The sequence below is a fragment of the Pan troglodytes genome, chromosome 18 (genome assembly GCF_028858775.2).
Source record: "Pan troglodytes isolate AG18354 chromosome 18, NHGRI_mPanTro3-v2.0_pri, whole genome shotgun sequence".
Classification (NCBI taxonomy): Eukaryota; Metazoa; Chordata; class Mammalia; order Primates; family Hominidae; genus Pan; species Pan troglodytes.
In genome coordinates, this window is record NC_072416.2 from 83026999 (window position 1) to 83050925 (window position 23927).

Genomic DNA, 23927 nt, shown 5'->3' on the forward strand with positions numbered 1-23927 from the left:
CCAATTTCCCAATCATGCTTCTTCCAAGTCCCTGACCATCCAGCCAAACCATTGGCTACAGCCCATGAATCAGTATATCATCGCACATCTGGCCATTTCTCCTTCCATGCAAAGTGTACAGCCAGGTGCACTGCTCGAAGTCCTGCCCACTGGGAAGATTTCCCTTCACTGCCATCCCTCAAACATGTCCTAGAAAGGGGCTGTACTGCCGCAGCTGTCCACTATCAGGTAGTGCCTGCGTATCATGCAGAATCATCTGTGAACCAGGCCCTAGTCTTTTTTCATCTGTCAACTGATCATAGGGAACTCCCCATGAGGCCATTGGTGCAGGCTGGGGGAAAGAAGGCAGGGTGGCAGCAGTGGAGACCCTGGGCAGTTGAGCCACTTCCTTATGTAACTAACTTGTGCTTTCAGGACTTGCTTGAGCTCAATCACATATATGCCACTTCCATTTGATGATGGAATGCTGCTGTGCACGACCCGCTTTATGGCTCGATGGGTCAGAAAGCGCCCAGTTCATGATGGGCAGTTCAGGTCACATGGTGACTTGATGACCCATAGTCAAACGTTCAGTTTCCACCAAAGCCCAGTAACAGGCCAAGAGCTGTCTCTCAAAAGGAAAGTAGTTATCTGCAGAAGATGGCAGGGCCTTACTCCAAAATCCTAGAGGCCTCTGCTGTGATTCACCTATGGGAGCCTGCCAGAGGCTCCAGACAGCATCCCTATCTGCCACTGACACCTCAAGCACCATTGGATCTGCTGGGTCATATGGCCCAAGTGGTAGAGCAGCTTGCATAGCAGCCTGGACCTGTTGCAGAGCCTTCTCCTGTTCTGGACCCCACTCAAAACTGGCAGCCTTTTGGGTCACTTGATAAATGAGCCAGAGTAACGCACCCAGATGAGGAATGTGTTGCCTCCAGAATCCTAATTGGCCCACTAGGCATTGTGCCTCTTTCTTGATTGTAGGAGGGGCCAAATGCAGCAACTTCTCCTTCACCTTAGAAGGAATACCTTAACAGGCCTGACACCACTAGACCCCTATAAATTTTACCAAGGTAGAAGTTTCCTGAATTTTAGTCAAATTTATTTCCCATCCTCTGGCACACAAATGTCTCACCAATAAGTCCAACGTGTTTGCTACTTCTTGCTCACTGGATCCAATCAGCAAAATGTCTTCAATGCAATGGAGCAGTGTGATATCTTGCAGAAGCGAAAGCAATCAAGTTCTCTCTGAATCAGATTATGACACAAAGCTGGAGAGTTGATATACCCCTGAGCTTAGGACAATAAAGATACATTGCTGGCCTTTCAGCTGAAGGCAAATTACTTCTGGTGGGTCTTATGGACGTGAATGGAGAAAAAGTCATTTTCCAAGTCAGTGGCTGCATACCAGGTACCAGGAGATGCGTTAATTTGCTCAAGCAATGAAACCACATCTGGTGCAGCAGCTGCAATTGGAGTCACCACTTGGTTAAGCTTACGATAATCCACTGTCATTTTCCAAGATCCATCTATCTTCTGCACAGGCCAAATGGGAGAGTTGAACGGGGATGTGGGAATCACCACCCCTGCTTCTTTCAAGTCATTGATGGTGGCACTAATCTCTGCAGTCCCTCCAGGGATGCGATATTGTTTTTGATTTACTATTTTTCTAGGTAGAGGCAGCTCTAATGGCTTCTGTTTGGCCTTTCCCACCATAATAGCCCTCCCTTACCTATCAGGGAGCCAAAGTGGGGGTTCTGCCAGCTGCTAAGTATGTCTATGCCAATTATGCATTCTGACACTGGGGAAGTGACCACAGGATGAGTCTAGGGACCCACTGTAAGCCAGACCTGAGCTAAAACTCCATTAATTACCTGACCTCCATAAGCCCCTACTTTAAGTGGAGACCACAGTGATGTTTTGGGTCCCCTGGAGTCAACACCTGCTCAGAGCCAGTGTCCAGTAGTCCCCAAAATGTCTGATCATTTCCCTTTCCCCAGTGCACGGTTTCCCTGGTACAAGGCCAGAGGTCTCCCCAGGGAAGTATGGGAGAAAGATGAACAGCATAAATTGTCAGTAGCGTAGTGGGGTCCTTCTCAAGGGGACCTAGCCTCCCCTTCATTCAAGGGATTCTGGGTCTGTAAACTGGCTCAAATCTGGAAATTGATGGAGGGACCATGATTCTCTGTTTTTATAATTCAAATTAGTCTTTTGTCCACTCAATCTGGAAGTTTTCTGCTTATGTAAATTAAGTGGGAATGTAGTAGGCTTCCTGTCAATTTCACCTCTAGGAGCAGCACAATTAATTAGCCATTGACAGGACTCTACACGAGCCAGACTATTCTGATTGCCGCTTTGCCTCTGCTGTCCATTACGGTAGCTATGCCCACCTTACTTTTGATGGTTGAGTGCTGCCACTTGGCCCCTGCCACCTTGGGATCTAATCATTCCCATTGCATTTAAATTTTGTAGTTGAGTGACTGTGGTTCCCACTGTTAGATCTGACATACAGAAAAAAGCAATTACAAAGATGCAGGTGCTGCCTTTACAAATCTATTTCACAAAGCATTAGTCAAGGGTATATCTTCTGGATTCTCCCAGCTGGAATGAGTAGGTCCAAAATGACTAATCCACTCTACCATCCCAATCTCCCTAAGCCTTTGGATCCCTTCCTCTACATTAAACCAAGGGAGATGAGGCATTTCCAGTTCACTCACAGTGGGCCACCTTTTAATCCATGTTTCAGCTAACCCAGCAAATAAAGCAAATAAAAACAGTGAAGAACCTTTTTTAACTCCCTGAGCTGCAACATTAAATTAAATGCAGAATCCCTATTTAGTGGGCCCAAATCAAGAAATTCAGCCTGATTCAACTCTATGTTCCTTCCACCATTATCCTACACCCTTAATATCCATTCCCATGACTATTCTCCAGATTTCTGCTTATATACATTAGAAAATTCAAGCAGTTCTTTTCGAGTGTAGCATGTGTCACACTCCGAACCTCACCTCTATCGGCCCGCCAGGACTTTAGTCTAGTTATAGGTCTAGAAGCAAACAGGGATGTTGGGGTTGGCTCCTGAGGAGAATCAACATTATCTTGCCTGGCAGCTGCCTCAGGGGAGGCCATCACTGTTGCCTCAGGCAGTGCAGGGTTTATCCCCTCAGACAAAGGTGGAAAGGCTGACCGCAGCATGGGTCGGGGAGGAGACGTTACCACTACTGGGGATGGGGAACCTGTTTCTTCTGGCAAAAAAGGTTTATCAGCATTTACAAGCTCAGTGTCCCTAGCTTCAGCAGGGTCCTCCCACACATCCCCATTCTTTTCCAATCAATGCCCTCACTTTAATAAGTAGACACCTAGCGAGGTGTCTGTGCATGCACCTTCATTGCAGGTAAGCCACTTGCATGAGAAGAGCTTGTGTCTGTTTTTCCACAATTTCAGCTCTTTCTCTACAGGAGATAAGACTCACTCATGATAATCTTAGCAGATTTGAGGCTCAGTATCTGCTTCTGAAGCCGGAAGTTAGAATCCCTGAGTTCAACATTTTCTTTCATCACTTTGTCCGGTGAACTTAGAAGCAACCAACCAGCTTCATTATGTTCCTTGGTTCTCCACATATAGTCAGAGGTATTAAGTCTAGAGTCGCTGAACTCCCCTCTCAGGAGCGCTGAATCAGGAGTGTCAAATGCATTTATTTTGCATAACTCTCCAAATAGCTCATGCCAAGGACTCCCAGTGTTCTCCATACTATTAGAAGTAGAGTCCTTAGCATTTTGGGGTCTAATCATATTAAGCAGCCAACTCCAGAAACCCTAAAACCAATGAAAGAACTCCATCCTTAATATTCTGTTCCTCTAGAACCACTCCTGGTACCAAAATCTGTATTTGTCAGGGTTCTCTAGAGGAACAGAACTAATAGGATATATATATATATATATAGGGGAGTTTATTAAGGAGTGTTAAACTCACACAATCACAAGGTCCCACAATAGGCTGTCTGCAAGCTGAGGAGCAAGGAAGCCAGTCCGAGTCCCAAAGCTAAAGAACTTGAAGTCTGATGTTTGAGGGTAGGAAGCATCCAGCATGGGACAAAGATGTAGGTTGAGAGGCTAAGGCAGTCTTGCCTTCTCACATTTTTCTTCCTGCTTTATATCCTAGCTGCTATGGCAGCTGATTACATGGTGCCCACCAAGACCCAGGCCACTGACTCAAATGTTAATCTCCTTTGGCAGCACCTTCACAGACACACCCAGGATCAATACTTTGCATTCTTCAATCCAGTCAAGCTGACACTCAGTATTAACCGTCACAGGCCAGGAGTTCTAGATCAGCCTGGACAACATAGCAAGAACCCATCTCTACAAAAAATAAATAGAAAATTAACCAGGTGTGGTCACATGCACCTGTGGTCCTGGCTGTGGCCTGGGAGGCTTAGATGGGAAGATCGCTTGAGTCCAGGAGTTTGAGGCTGCAGTAAGCCATGATGGCGCCACTGCACTCCAGCCTGGGCAACACAGCGAGACCCCAACTCTAAAAACATAAAACAGACATTTGAACAAGAAACTAAAAGCAAACAACGTGATATTCCAAATGAGCTCACTAGTGGGAAGTACCTGCAATGTGGACAGCTGGGTAGGATCAGTCCTCCCGGGCTGTTTGACCCTTTACTCCTGTGTCCTTGCCCCCACTGGCCTCCCCTTCATGCATGTGTCTTGCTGGTACTCCCCTGACTGTGCTAGAGGTTTCTCACCCCCACTCCCACAGCTCTCAGAACTGGAGCTGTTGGGGCGGTGCGATTTTCTACCTAGTTCACCTTTTTTTTGAGACATGGCCTCCCTTTGTTGCCCAGGCTGGAGTGCAGTGGCGTAATCTTGGCTCACTGCAGCCTCAACCTCCCGGACTCAAGGGATCCTCCCATCTCAGCCTCCCGAGTAGCTGGGACTATAGGCACATGCCACCATGGTTAATTTTAAAAAAATTTTTTGTAGAGACGGGATCTCACTATATTGCCCAGGCTGGTCTCAAACTCCCAAGCAATCCTCCCTCCTTGGCCTCCCAAAGTGCTGGGATTACAGGCGTGCACCATCATGCCCGCCCACCATTTCTTCACTGGTTCCCATTTAGGATGTTTCCACTTCTGCTACTATAAATAACACAGATTTCTGGTGCCTAAAGCGTTTCTCATGTCTTGGGATATTTCCTCAGGCTTTCAGAAGTTATGTCCCCGATGGGGCATGGCTGGGCCATGGTGCTGACCATGCTCATGTGGCCCAGGCTTTTTTTTTTTTTTTTTTTTTTAACATGGCTCCACTGGCAGCCTTGCCGTGACCAAGGGGCCTTGCAGAGAGCTGGGTGGGCTCCGCTGGCAGGGAAGGGTGGGGTAGATGTGGGATCAGGCTGGTGGGTTCTGGAGTGAAGAACAAGTGGGCTAGATCAGTGGTCCCAGACCCTCTCAGGAGCCAGGTCCTCTGTTGTCCCAGTCAGCTGTTCATGGCTGACTGCCCGCTGGGGAGAGGGGACATCCTAAGTGGGGATGGGGATGGAAGAAGGAGCGATCTGGACACTAAGACAGACCATGTATCTGGGTCTGGGTCATGTATCACCTGTTGCAGTCTTGGTGTGACCCCCGCCTCCAGGGAGCCTTCCTGGACTTCACAGACAGACAGTGCACCTGCCCCATGTTCATCAACCCCCAGACTCCTTGGGAACCTTGATCGTCCTGTCGTCTCAGCTGCCAGCTCACTCCAGGGCCTCCGGAGGCACATGGCAGGGGTGTCTTATGTGTTGTTTGAATAAATATGCCAATAGCCACAGAGGGGCATTTTCAAAGAACAAATGTGCACAGAAACCTTAGATGCCAGTTTACCTCCACCAACATAGCTCCACGTACTTATTTTTAAATTTTTGGTAGAAAGTATCCAACTTTCCTTGGCAGGCACCCAATTTCTCTAGCTAAGCACGCAGCAAGTCTCCTCTGAAGCAGCTTATCTGCAGAAGCTATTTACCAAGAGCATATCCAGGGGGCCTGGTAAGGCCTTGACCTCTAACGGAGATGGAACAGGGATAAGGATATAAAATAAGAGGTATTCTCCCCTCTCACCCCCACCTGTGTGGTGATAGAAGGCGCAGGCTTTGGGGAAAGGTGGTTTGACACCCAGCCCAGGTACTTCCCAGCTGTGTGAGCCTGGGCAGGGCCCTTACCCTCTCTGAGCCTTCTTCCTCATCTGTGAAATGTGGCCAATCATGCCTCCGAAGGCAAATGGGAGGTTGACAGAAGAAAATGCTGGGGATGGCCGGGCGCGGTGGCTCACGCCTGTAATCCCAACACTTTGGGAGGCTGAGGCGGGCGGATCACCGAGGTCGGGAGTTTGAGACCAGCCTGACCAACATGGAGAAATCCCGTCACTACTAAAAATACACAATTAGCTGGGCGTGGTGGCGCATGCCTGTAATCCCAGGCTGAGGTAGGAGAATCGCTTGAACCCGGGCGGCGGCGGTTGCAGTGAGCCGAGATCACACCATTGCACTCCAGCCTGGGCAACAAGAGCAAAACTTCCTCTCAAAAAAAAAAAAGAAAGAGAGAGAGAGAGAGAGAAAGAGAGAGAGAGAGAAAAAGAAAAGAAAAGAAAAGAAAGAAAAATGCATGCCGGGAAGGGCCCAGCCAGCATCTGGCCAGTGCTCAGTGAACATTAGCTCCGAGCATGGTCACCAGCTTTAGAACCAGAAGGGAATCTGCAGAGTGACATAAACAATGCCCTGAGACCCTGGCCCGGAGCAGAATGGGGCACAGAATAACCTTGCTGTGACCTCTGCACAGAATTTCCCCAGGCCCGTGCTGGGCCATACAAGGTGTCTTCATTAGGAGGTACTCGGATCCAGCCCATCCTGCGGGTAAAGCCTTCTACTTTTCATTTGTTGGTGTGAGAGCCAGGACTGTCTGTCTGCCCATTTTCTTAAATAGAGAGTCCTCAAATGCTTTAGACCGCTTTACCAAACTCTCTTCGGCTAAATAAAGCTGCGATTATGAGGTCTAAACATCCTAAAGGCCAGTGGAAGAAAACCCGGCTTATTCTCGAGCCAGCTCCCGCTCTCAGTGAGGGCAAGCCTGAATAGCCTCATTGACGGGAAGAACAGACACGCGCCTGGGCAGCCTCTGCAAACCCGGTGTCTTCCTGAAGCTTCCACCCATAGCTTTTGCTACCAGAGGTGCTTTCAGAGTTACCTCTTTGAATGTCTTTAAGCTCTGTTGCTGGACATACGCTCTTTTCTTTAGGTGACAGGATTCTCTGGGGGTTTTGGTAGTTCATGCAATTGTGAATTTTGTTGAGCAGCTGCTGTGTGCCGGGTGCCAGGTGTGAGGCAGGCTGGCCCCTGGCCTCTGGAAGTTTGCAGCTGGTGGATGAGGCAGGTGGTGGGGAAATGACAGCTGCGAGCAAGCTGCTGGGGAACAGTGCAGGGTGACCAGTGAGCACATCCAAGATTAGAGTTGGAGCTCAGAATGGCTTCCCATCTTCTGACTTAAACCCGTCCCTTCCCCTTGTGGGACAGGACCAGCCTGGGGTGGTGGTTGTAGGGTAGTGAAATTGGCCAGTGAAGCAGCTATGGAGAACCCCAGCCCAGGAAGGCGTCAGGGAGTCAGTCATTTGCCCCTCGTTTGGCTGTTTGGTATTGTGTGGACACAAAACACTTGCTGTGTCCTTTAGCAAAGAAAGCTCATGTATTTTAAGAAGTGGAGCTAAGACTTAGGGATTGAGGAACACTTGATGAAACTTGGATTTTTTTTTTTTTTTTTTTTTTTTTTTGAGACAGAGTTTCGCTCTGTTGCCCAGGCTGGAGTGCAGTGGTGCGATCTCCACTCACTGCAACCTCCACCTCCCAGGTTCAAGCAATTCTCCTGCCTCAGCCCCCCAAGTAGCTGGGACTACAGGCACCCGCCGTCATGCCCAGCTAATTTTTGTATTTTTAGTAGAGACAGGGTTTCACCATCTTGGCCAGGCTGGTCTCAAACTCCTGACCTCATGCAATCCACCCACCTCGGCTTCCCAAAGTGCTGGGATTACAGGTATGAGCCACCACACCTGGCCCTGAAACTTGGATTTTAATCCAAAACCACAAAGAGACCTGCGAGGGTGCTCTAGTTATTCTCCTTGAAATTGTTTTCACCCAAATACATCTGTTGCCTTTTTTGCTTGGGGAGCTTGGAGGCCACAGGTTTCCAACTCTGGTCCAAAGACATCTGTTGGGGCATAGGAGGAGCATGCCATAAGTAAAGGTATTAAGTGTCCCCAGCAGATATGCTCGTGAATTTGTCTTTGATCAGGCCGCTCAGGCAAATGAAAATAGCAGTGTCTTTGCTTTAGCTGGAATTTACAAATTGGTATCCTGGTGGCCTGATTGCAGATTCTGGTGAGCAGTTTGTAGTTGTCTTTCAGGATGAAAACTGGAAGATAAGCTAACTGAGGTTTAATAAGTGCAATCTGTTTGGTTAATTAAAATGTTTTAAAACATGGGTCATGGTCATAGTTGGAGAAATAATAATATACCATGTCCTTGAATAAGGAAAAGATTGTTCTTTCGGATAGTTGGATAGTTCTACATGTTGAGTCTGACATTATTGGACAGTAAAACTCCAGTACAGAAGCAGCAATTGAGCTGGTTAAGTGACCCTGACTGGCAGGGGGAGAGAAGGGATGGAAATGGGCTGGTGTGAGGTGCAGTTGGGGTCTAGGAGCACTGAGGCTGGCCTTGTGCGCCGTGATGCGTGCATGATGAGGAAGACCCCTTCCCCAGTGAAAACCCAGGGACAGGGGACTTCCAGCGAGTCCACTATGGCTTTGGGCCAGTGGCTGAGGCAGTTTTTTTTTTTTTTTTTTTTTTTGAGATGGAGTTTCGCTCTTGTCACACAGGCTGGACTGCAATGGCACAATCTCGGCTCACTGCAACCTCCACCTACCGGGTTCAAGCGATTCTCCTGCCTCAGCACCCCCCAAGTAGCTGGGATGACAGGCGTCCGCCACCATGCCCAACTAATTTTTATATTTTTAGTAGAGACGGGGTTTCGCCATGTTAGCCAGGCTGGTGTCAAACTCCTGACCTCAGGTGATCCGCCCACCTCAGCCTCCCAAAGTGCTGGGATTACAGGCATGAGCCACCGCACCCGGCCTGAGGCAGCTTCTTCAAGTTGCTTCGTGGGGGCAGAGGGTCAGGTGGAGGAGGAGATGGGACAAGAAACCATTATGATAACCCAGGTGTGGGCGTGGGGCCTGCTAACCTCTGGGCAGCCTGGCTGATCTTGGGTCCAAAGCAAACACAGTGAGCAGAGAGTGTCCCCATCTCATCTGGGCTGGTAGAATTCCACCTGGCCAGGTCTGTTCTGAAATGTAACTTTCTCTTTGCCGCTGAAATGATTCTTTGTAAAAGCAAACCTCAAACACGTTTAGTTTTCAAATTGCTTTTTTTTCCCCAAAGTGCGTTTTTGTTGAATCCCAGTGTGTTATTTTTTTTCCTCCGTCTCCAATGTTAAGAAGAAACCTACACTCCAAAACCTGAAACGGACGAGATGAATGAGGTGGAAACGGCTCCCATTCCTGAAGAAAACCATGTTTGGCTCCAACCGAGGGTGATGAGACCCACCAAGCCCAAGAAAACCTCTGCGGTCAACTACATGAGTGAGTCTAGGCCATCCTCCACCCCTCCTGCCCTCCCAGCCACCTCCAAAGGGGACGGGGTGGGTGGAGGAGGGGAGCTAGTGGGTTTAGGTCTGCAAATCCACAAACAGTGGCAAACAGGGTGCGGCGAAGCTCATGGAGGCACAACCGTAAGACGTTTTTCAAAAACGATATTTTTAAGTCATTTCAAAAGCAAGCATTATAGGACTTGTGCTTGGGTGGCATTTTCCCCACACCCAGGCAGGTATTTTAAGGTTAGACCTTCCCTTGTCCTTTCAAAAGGGACCTGGGCTGAAGTTGGGTTCCTCTGGGAAGCGCTGGCCCCGCAGAGGGCAGGCAGCGTCCAGCCTGGCTCTGGAAGATTCCACTCCTTTCTCACCAGGTCCTGGGTCTGGACTCAGTTGGCGCATCCATGAAGTAGGGGATAGAGATGCCACATCAGGGTTACCCGGAGGATGAGCTGCAGCAACACGGGTCACCCAGTGCCAGCTGAGGCCTCCCTGTACATTGAGATCATTGCAGAGTTGCCTACAACTCTTTTTTGAGATGGAGTTTCGCTCTTGTCACCCAGGCTGGAGTCCAGTGGCATGATCTCGGCTCACTGCAACCTTTGCCTTCCGGGTTCAAGCAATTCTCCTGCCTCAGCCCCCTGAGTAGCTGGGACTACAGGTGCCCACCACTATGCCCAGCTAATTTTTGTATTTTTAGTAGAGACGGAGAGATGTTTCCCCCTGGGACTTCCGGGAATCCCCAAAATATTGACTCTTCCCCTGCTCACCTTTGGCCTTTTGGCTCCCTGGGCACCTCCGTTCCCCAAGCTTTCGTTCTCCCTGCCTTCACCGCCCCAGGGTGGAGTTCAGCTCCCCTTCAGTTCCCCCCAGACACTGCTGCGGGAACTGATTTGCAGCCACCGTTTCTGCAGGCTGGGGGCAGTGGAGGGGCGTTTTTGCTCAGGCGGGGCTGGAGGGCTGGGCTGGATGCCCTTGGCTCGCCCCGTTTGCCCCGCAAGCCTCAAAGGCCCTACAACTGGACCCCTTTTTGAGGAACAGCCTCACACCCGCCTTCTCAGAGCCCCTCTCTTCTTTTCATAACTACCATCTCCCCTGCCCCCACCAGTCTTTCTGTCCTCTTCAAACCTCTTTCCCTGAGATGCTGAAGCATTCTGTAGCTTGCTTTGACCAGGAAACATGCGGAGGCCCTTGTCTGTCCAGGAGTTCAAAACGGTGCCGTTGTTTCTTTTAATAACATACAACGTTTGCGTCCCTTTTCAAACTATAACACGACTCCGAGGCTCTGATATGTTCCCATAAAATAAACAAAGCAAAAAGCTTTGCAAAAGGCATCTTGGCGATGGGGGAGATGACTCGGGTGAGCCTGGCTGGGTCTCCGGCCCCACAGGCTCGGAGCAGCATCCTCCCTACCCTCTCAGGAGTCCTGCCCTGCAGAGCCCTGTGGGACCCCAGGCACATCGTGTGTGCCAGGCACCCTGCCAATGCCAGAGTTCACTTTCTCTCTCAATGCTCACAAAAGCCCTTGGAGGTGGGTACTGTCACTGTCCGCATTGTCCATATGCGGAAATTGAACCTCAGAGAGGGGAAGCAACTTGTTCAAGGTCACACTGCTACTGTAAAGCGGTGGGCCTGGGGTCTGAGCCCCCAGCGGAAACCTGCAACCATCAGGCATTGCCCTTGCTCTTAGTATAGCACAGATTGGATTGCAGAATGTTCCAGAATGTCCCTCAGCATGGGGAAGGGTCTTCTCACCCTCCTGCTTTCATGCCGTGACATGTATTCCCACATTTCTCTCCTAGCCCAAGTCGTCAGATGTGACACCAAGATGAAGGACAGGTGCAAAGGGTCCACGTGTAACAGGTAAGCCTGTGCTGGGCTGTCCTGCCACTGTGGCCTCTGGGCCTATGCTGGGCTGTCCTGCTGTTGCATATTTAGCAAGCTGCTCTCAGCAGGCAGAACAGGGGTTAGGGCTGGGCAGTGTCTGGGCATGTGTTCGCCTCGGCCATTGGCAGATCCTATGGGAATGCTGCAGGATCTGAGCAGGCTGCTCCCAGTGGGCCCCACCAGACAGAAGGGCCACTGGTATATCCCCCCCATGGTAGATGAATAAATCCATCTAGTTGTTGCAGTCATTCAGATGATGAACGCTGTCTGCCAAAAAGAACGCATTTGGTTTTGGCAGTGTGACTGCTGGGCTGTTCTTTGTGGCAGTAAACAGCCAACAGGTGCAGCCGCCGCAAGCACACCCTCAGAGTCAAATGGGAAAACCATGTCACTGGGAGAGGGGACCTTGCTCGTCTTCCTACAAATTCTGGCATCAGTTTGCCGAAAGCTGAATCGAGTTATTTAAAGCACATGTTAAAAAGGGAAGGTTGAATCTTCGGTTTTATATTGCAAGGGTTTGGAATTCAGTTTGCCAGGAGAACACTTCACTTAGACATTGGCAGGACTGTGATGAGATGGACTTGGAGCAGCCGGGATGAGGCGGCTCAGTGGGCTCACGTGTGGTACTGTCGTTTGTTGGTGAGATGAGCCTCATTCGTCAACAGTCAGCAGTGGAATAACAGTGCCTAAAACCTCACGCTCAGTGTTAGGGTAGCATTTGCATGTCTCTGTGCTGGGCGAATTGGGAAAAAGCAGGCAGCGCCTGGCAGGGACCTCCGCCGTGTGCACTGCCCCGTCTGGGCTGCTGAGAAGCTGGAGTTGTCCTTTTGTGGCGACGTATCTTTCTGAAGGCTAAGCGCATCGCGATAGCATCACCCCTGAGTAGTACTCAGCGGAAAAAGGTGAGCACGTGTTGGAGAACATTCCGTGTCAGACAACATCGAGGCAGTTCCAGAGTCGGGGTGGGTGGGGCACTCCCCATGCAGGGAGAAGGCAGGAATCTGTCCACACAAAGGCTCTTAAAGGCCTCCAGTCAAGAAAAGTTACTCAGCCCCAGTCTGCCACTGTGGGAGCATCCTCATTCTCTCTGTAGAAGCCGCCCCACAGTCTGGCACACCTGTTTTCTGTTCATGGTGCTTTTACAAAAATAATAGTCAGTGGGGTTTTTTTTCTGACTTGAAAAGGCATCTATGCTCATTAATAATTATTCAGGAAAGCAATAACAACAACAAAAAAGTAGAAAGAAAAAAATGTGTCCCAAAATCTCATCAATACCAGCAGCAGTTTGATGTATTTCCTTCCAGTCTTTTTTTCTGTGCACAGATGAGGCTAATGCTGCCCATGTATTTTGTTGTTTTTTTTTTTCTTTGAGTTGGAGTCTTGCTCTGTCACCCAGGCTGAAGTGCAGCAGCATGATCTCGGCTCACTGCAACCTCTGCTTCCCGGGTTCAAGCAATTCTCCCACCTCAGCCTCCCGAGTAGCTGGAACTACAGGCACATGCCACCATGCCCGGCTCATATTTTGTATTTTTGGTAGAGATGGGGTTTCACCAGGCCAGGCTGGTCTCAAACTCCTGACCTCAAGTGATCTGCCCGCCTTGGCCTCCCAAAGTGTTGGGATTACAGGCGTGAGCCACTGTGCCTAGCCTGCTTATGTATTTTCACTTAGTATTTTCCAAATATTCGTCATGCACTTCATGCTTAGTGACTGCGTGATACTCTGACACACGACTGTACATGAATGTGTTTAGCCATTGCTTTGCCACCTGCTGGCTTATTTCCAGCTTTTCACCATTATAAACAGTTGCGGCCAGGTACGGTGGCTCAAGCCTGTAATCCCAGCACTTTGGGAGGCCGAGGCGGGTGGATCACTTAAGGCCAAGAGTTTGAGACCAGCCTGGGCAACTGGCGAAACCCTGTCTCTACTAAAAATACAAAAATTAGCTGGACACGGTGGCACATGCCTATAGTCCCAGCTACTCGGGAGGCTGAGGCACAAGAATCGCTTGAACCTGGGAGGTGGAGGCTGCAATGAGCCGAGGTGTACTGCTGCACTCTGGCCTGGGTGACAGAATGAGACTCTGTCTCAAAAATTAAAAAATGATAAATAAATAAATAAATAAATAGTTGGGATATGCTTGCAGGTCTGGCTTTCTTGACTTTTTGCTTGGAATATACATTTACAAGGGAAGCTGAAGAGCTAATGGATATGAATGTTTAAGTCTTTCTTAAAGATTTTCTTAAACATTAGAGTGATTTACACTTCCATGAACAGCAACACCATCATTGAGTTTTACCCTATTAAAAAATCCTTGCAGGCCAGGCATGGTGGCTTGTGCCTGTAACCTCAGCACCTTGGGAGGTCAAGGTGGGTGGATTGCTTGAGCCCAGGAGTTCGAAACTAGCCTGGGCAACATGGCAAAACCCCCAAAATTAGCTGGGTGTGGTTGTGCACACCTGTAGTCCCAGCTACTTGGGAGACTGAGGTGGGAGGATCACCTGAGCCCAGGAAGTTGAGGCTACAGTGAGCTGTGATTGCGCCGCTGCACTCCAGCCTGCGTGATGGAGTGAGACTCTTTCTTGGGGTTTTGTTTGTTTGTTTGTTTGTTTGTTTGTTTGTTTGTTGAGACTGAGTCTTGCTCTGTTGCCCAGGCTGGAGTGCAGTGGCACGATCTTTGCTCACTGTAACCTCTGCCTCCCGGGTTCAAGTGACTTTCCTGCCTCAGCCTCCCAAGTAGCTGGGACTACAGGTGCCTGCCACCACACGCGGCTAATTTTTATATTTTTAGTAGAGATGGGTTTTTGCCATCTTGGCCAGGCTGGTCTTGAACTCCTGACCTCAGGTGATCCACCTGCCTTGGCCTCCCAAAGTGCTGGGATTATAGGTGTGAGCCACTGTGCCTGGCCTTGTTTTTTTTTTTAATGAAAAAAAAAAAAAAAAAAAAAAAGACTATGGTTGACCTTCTATTTCTGTGGATTCAACCGGCCTCTGATTCAACCAACCTCAAATTCAACCAACTGCAGATCAAAAATATATTTCTTAAAAAGTGTATGGTATTACAGTATAATAATAAAAAACTGATACAAATTTTAAAAACAGTACAGTGTAACAACTATCTACATAGCATTTACCTTGTGGTAGGTATTACAAGTAATCTAGAGATGTTTTAAAGCATATGGGAAAAGATGCAAAGGTTATACGCAAATACTAGGACACTTTACATAAGGGACTCGAGCATCTGCAGACTTTGGTATCCTAGGGAAGTTCTGGAACCAATCCCCCACGGATACCGAGGGACGACTGTATTGTGCTTGTGTGAATCAGTCTGCGCCTGGGTAAGGTCTGACTTGTCCAAAAACAATGGAATCCACATGAATGAAGCTTTTCTATATTTAGTAATAGAGCCATCGATGAAAAAAATGATAAACTCATTGTGAGATGTAATCAACGTGCTTATCTCTGGACATCATTTTATTTCTTCCTCGTCAGGTACCAGTGCCCAGCAGGCTGCCTGAACCACAAGGCGAAGATCTTTGGAACTCTGTTCTATGAAAGCGTGAGTGTGGCCAGTCCTCCTCTCAATGGCTTGTGTGGGATCCTGTTGCATGTTTGAAGCAGGTGGTTGGCTTTAGTAGGAAAAGATTTTCTTTCCACTCCTTAGTCAAACCTGGCATTTCTAGAACTGGGGCGGGTGTATATTTATGGGCTTACAAACTAGCAAAGCCACTTTCGGGGACCGATCCTCCTGAAGGCCAGTCTCCGTCTTAGACCGAGCATTCACACACTGGACCGAGCAGGGAGAAAGGGATGTTTGTCACTCTTCTTAGTTTGTAAAGCAACTCAGATGAGTTTTTAAGGTAAGCAACCCCAGGAACAAATATGTGGTTACGGACAGAGGCAAGAGGCAGGAGTAGAGTGAGCTTTGGCCCGTCCTTCAGGCTTTTAGTGAGTTGAGGACAAATATTTAGGTATTTCTGGTGAAACTTGCTGACAGAGGTTGAGAATATGCCTCTGGTCTTCCCTTCCCTTCCCACCAGTCGTCTAGCATATGCCGCGCCGCCATCCACTACGGGATCCTGGATGACAAGGGAGGCCTGGTGGATATCACCAGGAATGGGAAGGTCCCCTTCTTCGTGAAGTCTGAGAGACACGGCGTGCAGTCCCTCAGGTAACTACTCTGTGATCGGGGCTCTGTGAAACGGTTTTCCTGTTTATGACGGTGTTGTTGAAATTTTGAAAAATACCACACAGGCCGGGCGTGGTGGCTCACACCTGCACTTTGGGAGGCAGAGGCAGGTGGATCACCTGAGGTCAGGAGTTCAAGACCAGCCTGACCAACATAGTGAAACTCCGTCTCTACTAAAAATACAAAAGTTAGCCAGGTGTGGTGGCAGGCACCTGTAATCCCAGCTACTCTCAGGAGGCTGCGGCAGAAGAACCGCTTGAGCCCGAGGCAGAGGTTGCAGTGAGCTAAGATAGTGTCACTGCACTCCAGCCTGGCCAACACAGCAAAACTCCGTCTCAAAAAAAAGAAAACAACAACAACAACAACAACAAAAAACAACCCACAGCTCTAACTCTAATGCAAATGTGTTTTTATAATTTGATCATGATATTAATAATAACTAACTTCTTTGTAATGTTTTAAATTTATCTTTTTAAAATTTCTTTATTTTGCAGCTGTGGTTAGATTAAATTTATCTTATATATTTGAAAACCATTATTCTTAGAAGGGATCTATAGGCCTCACCAGGCTACCAGAAGAGTCCTTGGTACAAAAAAAGTTAAGATGCCCTGGTCTAGAACATTCTAAGAGCTCTCAGGCTGATAGGAAACAAGTAGAAAAGTGTGAAGTCGAGACTGCAAATAAGATAAGTATAGGAGCAAGCGTTCACTTTTAGAAGCAATTTTATTTGCATTTACCTAATGCCCGTTTTTTTTTTTTTTTTTAAACAGCAAATACAAACCTTCCAGCTCATTCATGGTGTCAAAAGTGAAAGGTAAGCTGGCCAGTCTCTTTTGCGACCATAATACCTGAGTTATCTCAGATTTTCCTGGAAATTTCACTTCCTTTAGTCGCTGATTTAATGTTTATCATGCCCGTGAACATTATGGTTCTCATCATTGTCAAGCCTTTTTCAAGACGTCATCTCTTTAACCAGCTTCTAAGAATATCTGGACTGGAAATTGGCCTGAGATCACTGAACCAGAAACACAGGGCTGAGGTTGCCAGCTGAATGTCACAGACATACTGATGCCTGGGGCTAAAGTGGCTGAGAGGTTTCACTGGGAGTGCCACTTTCTGTCGATTGGTAATGGCTACCTGGAGTGCTGTGTTAAGAAGGATTCTGAGGCCTCCATCTGGGCTTAGTGGAAAACAGAGCTTGATAGATTAGTAATGTCTGCCATGGGCAAGAGAGGGAAGTGAAGGGAAGTGTGTGGCACTTACTTGCCATCTCTGGCCCAGCTTTTTACATTGCTTAGTGTATGTTCATTTGGAAGGTGGGACGCACGATGGGCGAGCACACTCCAACCAGAAGTGAGGGGATGGATCATAGCTGCCCACACTGTGCCCTTGACTAGAATAATCTCAGGCAAGCAAGGATGTAGGAGCCATTCCAGCTTCCTCCCCGGAGCTCTGCCGGCAGACCATGCCTTTGTTTTGGGACAGCAACTCTTATCATTTGCCCTCATGCAAAAGTTCTAGTTAGATATCTTTATTAAAATACGTAGTAGTTTTTTTTCTTATTGCAAAAAGAATGCCTGTTTATTCCAGATAATTTAAACATGGAGTGGAACATTTTTTTGTAGTGATGACCTAAATTCCAGCAGCCAGAGATAACCATCGTGAACACTTTGGCAAATATTCCAGTTTGTTTTCTCTACATATTCAAAGTATGTACATTGGTAATATATACATTGATGACTTTTAAAACTTGAAATGGAGTTACATACAATTTGGTAACCTAATTTTTTTCTTAAATAATTATGTGTCTGGCTGATGCAGTAGCTGACACCTGTAATCTCAGCACTTTGGGAGACTGAGGCGGGAGGATTGCTTGAGCCCAGGAGTTTGAGACCAGCCCTGGCAACACAGCAAGACCCTGTCTCTGCAAAAAACACACAAAATTAGCTGGGCAGGGTGGCACACACCTGTATCTCAGCTACTTCGGAGTCTGAGATGGGAGGGTTGCTTGAGCCTGGAAACTTGAGGCTGCAATGAGTCATGTTCATGCCACTACACTCCAGCCTGGGTGACAGAGCAAGACCCTGTCTCAAAAAAATATATACATATATGTGTGTGTGTCAGGAATATATTTCTGTGCCTTTAAATCAAGCTTGTCCAACCCACAGCCCATGGGCTGCATGTAGCCCAGGACGACTCTGAATGTGCCCAACACAAATTTGTAAACATGAGAAACATGAGATTTATGCATGGACTTTTTTTTTTTTTTTTTTTTTTTTTGTAGCTCATCAGCTATCATTAGTGTTAGTATATTTTATCTGTAGCCCAAGACAATTCTTTTTCCAGTGTGGCCTAGGGAAGCCAAAAGATTAGACACCCTTGCTTTTTTTATTTTATTTTTTATTTTGTTATTTTTTGAGATGGAGTCTCTCTCTGTCGCCCAGCCTGGAGTGCAGTGGCGCAATTTCAGCTCACTGCAACCTCCTCCTCATGGGTTCAAGTGATTCTCCTGCCTTAGCCTCCTGAGTAGCTGGGATTACAGGCACCCGCCAGCATGCCCGGCTAATTTTTTTTTTTTTTTTTTTTTTAAGTAGAGACGGGGTTTCGCCACGTTGGCCAGGCTGGTCTTGAACTCCTGACCTCAGGTGATCCACCCGCCTGGGCCTCCCCAAGTGCTAGGATTACATGCGTGAGCCACCGCACCTGGCCTGGACACCCTTGCTTTAAATGTTCTTCCAAACCTAATGTGAATGATCTCCCCATTGAATAGAAGTCCCTTGATGTACTAAACCAATCCCCTTTGTTGGATAGCTATATAGAGCCATGGCCTGTTCAAGTGACAGACTGGACCAGCAGGGTTCAGCAAACGATGACTCATGGGTTAAATCCTGCCTATTGCCTGCTTTTGTAAATAAAGTTTTATTGGAACACAGTTACACCTATTCCACATCATCTATAGCTCCTCTCTGCTACAACAGCAGAGTTGATTAATCTTGACATCAACCATAAGGACCACAAAGCCAAACATGTTTGCTCTATGGTCCTTTAAGAAAAAGTTTACCTGGCCGGGCACGGTGGCTCACGCCTATAATCCCAGCACTTTGAGAGGCCCAGGCAGATGGGTCACCTGAGGTCAGGAGTTTGAGACCAGCCTGGCCAACATGGTGAAACCCCGTCTCTACTAAAAATACAAAAATTAGCCAGGTGTGGTGGCAGGCACCTGTAATCTCAGCTACTTGGGAGGTTGAGGCAGGAGAATTGCTTGAACCCAGGAGGTGAAGGTTGTAGTGAGCCAAGATCATGCCATGGCACTCCAGCCTGGGCGACAGAGTGAGACTCCGTCTCAAAAAAAAAAAGGCTGGTGCGGTGGTTTCCACCTGTAATCTTAGCACTTTGGGAGGCTGAGGCAGGTGGATTACCTGAGGTCAGGAGTTCAAGACCAGCCTGGCCAACATGGTGAAACCCTGTCTCTACTGAAAATACAAAAATTAGCTGGCTGTGGTGGCAGGCGCCTCTAATCCCAGCTACTCGGGAGGCTAAGGCAGGAGAATCACTTGAACTCAGGGGTGGAGGTTGCAGTGAGCCAAGATCGCGCCATTGCACTCCAGCCTGGGCAAAAAGAGCAAAACTCTGTCTCAAAGAAAAAAAGAAAAAGAAAAAGTTTACTTAGCCCTGAACTAAATAAAGACATGCTGTCAGAGATCACAGGTGGCCAGTATTAGAACTGTTTCCTTACCTCTGTTGTTTAAACACAACAAATGACCTTGAAGATAAAAGCCCCTCGCCCCGCAGCAGGGATGAATGTGCCTTGATTAGCAGCAGGAGGTAGGTGGTATGTCAGAAAGAGCTCTAGAGCAGGCACTGGAAACCTGGGCTCCCACCTCAGTCCTGGGAGGGGCACTCTGAGCTCTCTGAGCTTCCATTTCCTCATCTGCCTACTTAGAGTAACACCTGCTGTGAGGAGCAAAGGTGATCAAGTCAGGAAAAGCTTCCAAATAAGAAAGTCACCATTCAGATGAAAAGCACCATCAGCCCCACAGAGAAACCACTGGGGGTGACAACGCCCTCAACCCGCCAACACATGCAGGCCGTGGGTTTGGTCTCATCTCTTAAGTGCCCCTACGTGGGGTACGAGGAGCCTGCTGCGTCCTAGTCCCAGCTCTATTCAAGGGCCCGGGGAACCCATAGGCCCTGGTAGTCTAGTGGCCCATTTAACAGCCTGGTAGCCTGAGGCCCAGGCGTGCTGGGACCTGACCCTTTCCCCCTTGCTCCTGTTCACAGTGCAGGATTTGGACTGCTACACGACCGTTGCTCAGCTGTGCCCGTTTGAAAAGCCAGCAACTCACTGCCCAAGGTAAGGTGGGCCTGATCTGTCATCTTTTCTATGGAAGATGTTAGAAGTAGCTTTTTAGGCTGGGTGAGGTGGCTCACACCTGTAATCCCAGCACTTTGGGAGGCCGAGGCGGGTGGATCACTTGAGGCCAGGAGTTCGTGACCAGCCTGGCCAACATGGTGAAATTTCTACTAAATTTCTACCCCATTTCTACCCCATTTCTACTAAAATTACAAAAATTAGTCAGCCATGGCGGTGGGTGCCTGTAATCCCAGCTACTTGGGAAGCTGAGGCAGGAGAATTGCTTGAACCTGGGAGGCGGAGGTTGCAGTGAGCTGAGATCACGCCATTGTCCTCCAGCCTGGGTGACGAGTGAAACTGTGTCCCAAAATAAATAAAATACAAATTAAAAATCAGCTTTATTGAGGTACATGATACGATCCACCCATTAGAAGTAAACGATGTGTGGCCGGGCACGGTGGCTCACGCCTGTAATCCCAGCACTTTGGGAGGCCGAGGCAGGCGGATCACGAGGTCAGGAGATCGAGACCATCCTGGCTAACACGGTGAAACCCCGTCTCTACTAAAAATACAAAAAAAAAAAAAAAAATTAGCTGGGCGTGGTGGCGGGCGCCTGTAGTCCCAGCTACTCGGGAGTCTGAGGCAGGAGAATGGCGTGAACCCAGGAGGTGGAGCTTGCAGTGAGCCGAGATCGCACCACTGCACTCCAGCCTGGGTGACAGAGCGAGACTCCGTCTCAAAAAAAAAAAAAAGTACACAATGTGTTTTAGCCAAGGTATACAGGGTCACAACCACCACCCGTCAAAGTGTAGGACATTGTCAGCACCGAATGTCATTACTGCCCTGGTGGCCAGTCCCTCTCCCTCCACCTCCCAGCCACCCCATGTCATTACTGCCCTGGTGGCCAGTCCCTCTCCCTCCACCTCCCAGCCACCCCATGTCGTTACTGCCCTGGTGGTCAGTCCCTCTCCCTCCAGCTCCCGGCCACACCCCTGCACCAGGGAGCTTCTTTCTGTTGCTCTGATTTTGCTTTTTCAGCAAAATTATGGCGCCGTGGCAGGGTGTGGTCTTGGGTGTCTGGCTTCTCACTCTGCGTCATGTGTTGGAGACTCAGCCGTGTTGTGGAGCGTGTTTGTTTATTCTTTCAAATCCTCATGCAGCATTCCATTCTGTGGATACGTGACAACGGGTTTGTCCCAGGAATCGGTTCTACAGGCAGCTAACCCCAAATGAGTGGTCCACGGAGAACGATGTCTCCCAGCATAAAATAAAGGGTGTCCTGGGAACAGTTGTCACTGAAGTTCCTGGTGGATCCTCTTGGGAAGGGAACACAGGAAACATCCTCTTATTTGAATCGGCTGAGGCACCTTCTCAGGTGGAAAAGGCTGCAGGTCTCTGGGACGTCCCCACTTTATAGATGTTCCCCAGGGTTCAGATCATATAATACATCTGTAATGCTAAGCTGCCCTTCAAACAGAGCACGCTTTCTGACTTAGCTCCATTGTAGAATTAGAAATAGAATGACAGTCCCAGGACCCTGGGTTGAAATGCTTTGAGGATGAAGACAGCTGCCCTGGAGGCTGGGTGGTGTGGCCCTCATGAGCCCTCATCCTGGGCTGGAGACCTGTGGATTCTCCAAGGGACAATAGGTGGTGACCCCAAGGTTCCGAGCAGGGAAAGGCCCGGGAGGGTGACTGGTTGGGAGGGGCCCAGACTCCTTTCCCTTGACTGCCACCCCACTTCAGGCTTTCTCTGGGCCTCCACTGCCTCCGCACCACCGTCTTGATCCCCCTTGAATGTTCGAGTGGGGATAACAGCCTTTTAGTAGATTTTCCCTGAATATTAGAGAGAAGCAGAAGGAAAGAATTTCAGAAAATACAAACAGAAAAACTTGACAGAGTGCAATATGCAAAATGTTAATTTCTGATCTGCCATTCCAAAAGAAGTAGGAAAGAATGGAGACTGTTCTTAGACTCTTTCCAATTTTTTTTTTTTTTTTTTTTTTTTTTTTTTTTTTGAGACCGAGTTTCGCTCTTGTTGCCCAGGTTGGAGTGCGGTGGTACAATCTCTGCTCACTGCAACCTCTGCCTCCCAGATTCAAGCCATTCTCCTGCCTCAGCCTCCCGCGTAGCTGGGATTACGGGCCTGCACCACCACGCCTGGCTAATTTTGTATTTTTAGTAGAGATGGGGTTTCACCATGTTGGCCAGGCTGGTCTCGAACTCCCGACCTCAGGTGATCCACCCACCTCGGCCTCCCAAAGTGCTGGGATCACAGGTGTGAGCCACTGCGCCTGGCCTTCTTTTTTTTTTTTTAAATCCACACACACACCCTTTCTCTCTACCCACTCATTTCCCTTCCTCCGAGCCCCTAAGAACTGTTTCAACTCCTTCTCAGTCCCTTTGCCTGGCCTTCTTCCTTCCCATAATCCTGCCTGCCTGGGGCCAGATGGCTTCCGGCTGCCATTTTGGTTTCTTGGTCCCTGGGCTCCAGCCCACGGTGGACTGTTCCAGATAAACACAGAAGATCTTTTCTTAAGTAAAGCCCGTGCTCTTTCCTGGCTTGAGTTTGTCAAACCACCCAGGGGTCACCCATTTCCAGTTTGAGGTGCTTTCCTCATGCCCTGGAGCATATGTGGTGACTGACACACAGTGATCTAACCCCTTCCACCCCAGGTTATCAGTGCCCCCGCCTTGGAATATTCTGTGACTCAGCGAGGTGAGGGCCCTCCACCCTTTCCTCCTCCACACAGGGAAGCGGCCTTAGAAAAAGTCTCTTGATGCTAATCTCCATAATGTACCCACAGTGTGAACTAGCCAACATCCAAGAATGGGAGGGGCAGCCTCACAATTCCACACTCTTCTCTCTTAGATTTTTATTCTCTTTACCTTTTTGTTTGTGCATGTCTTTTGTGGATGTGTGTGTGTGTTTAAAAATTCTATCTACACTGTTTAAGAGAAGCAAAAATAGTAATATATTTACCTCTGCTGAGGGGGGAGAAGTATTGTTTTTTTTCTTAATGAGGAAAACTGTATGGCGGTTTCCTTTCATCTACGAACTTAAATCTTGGAATTCAAATAAAGAGAGCCAGCTTAAGAAGTTTGGTTTTCTGTGCTCAGACCCATCACATAAATGCTTCCTGTTTTCCAGAATCCATTGTCCGGCACACTGCAAAGACGAACCTTCCTACTGGGCTCCGGTGTTTGGAACCAACATCTATGCAGATGTGAGTAGGATGCATTTTCAACAACTATCTCGCAAAGCCTGTTAAAGACCTCAACATGCAAGCTCCAAGATCTGGATACTTGAAACTTTATTCCAGTGCCTCTTAGCTAAATTAATTAATTAATTAATTAATTTCGACATGGAGTCTTACTCTGTTGCCCAGGCTGGAGTACAGTGGAGTAATCTTGGCCCACTGTAACCTCTGCCTCCCGGGTTCAAACGATTCTTGTACCTCAACCTCCCAAGTAGCTGGGGTTACACAGTGCACCACCATGCCTGGCTAATTTTTGTATTTTCAGTAGAGACAGGGTTTCACCATGTTGGCCAGGCTGGTTTCTAACTCCCAACCTCAGATGATCCGCCCACCTCTGCCTCCCAAAGTGCTGGGATTCCAGGTGTGAGTCACCGCACCCGGCCAACCTCTTAGCTAAGTTTAGACCACTCATTTCTGCAAACGTTTTCCCCATTTCCCCATTTCTAGAGATAGTAGTGCTTCTACCTACCTGTCCTCACAAATGCAGATTCAGGAGTGCCTGGCCTTACTCAAATGTTTTCGCAGTTTGAAGGCTCTCATGCTTCAGATAGTTCATTTTTCCGGCTATTTAGTCATCTT

General features: G+C 48.4%; 1 protein-coding gene across 1 annotated transcript in view; it reads left to right on the plus strand.

Moving 5' to 3' along the window:
- The window catches only part of CRISPLD2 (cysteine rich secretory protein LCCL domain containing 2), an 89593-nt gene that overhangs the window by 37389 nt on the left and 28277 nt on the right, over window positions 1-23927 (plus strand). The window contains exons 7-13 of the mRNA XM_016930296.4: window positions 9510-9653; window positions 11464-11524; window positions 15039-15105; window positions 15587-15717; window positions 16506-16549; window positions 20017-20089; window positions 23240-23315. Coding sequence (XP_016785785.3) covers window positions 9510-9653; window positions 11464-11524; window positions 15039-15105; window positions 15587-15717; window positions 16506-16549; window positions 20017-20089; window positions 23240-23315 — 596 coding nt within the window. The remainder of the gene's footprint in view (window positions 1-9509; window positions 9654-11463; window positions 11525-15038; window positions 15106-15586; window positions 15718-16505; window positions 16550-20016; window positions 20090-23239; window positions 23316-23927) is intronic.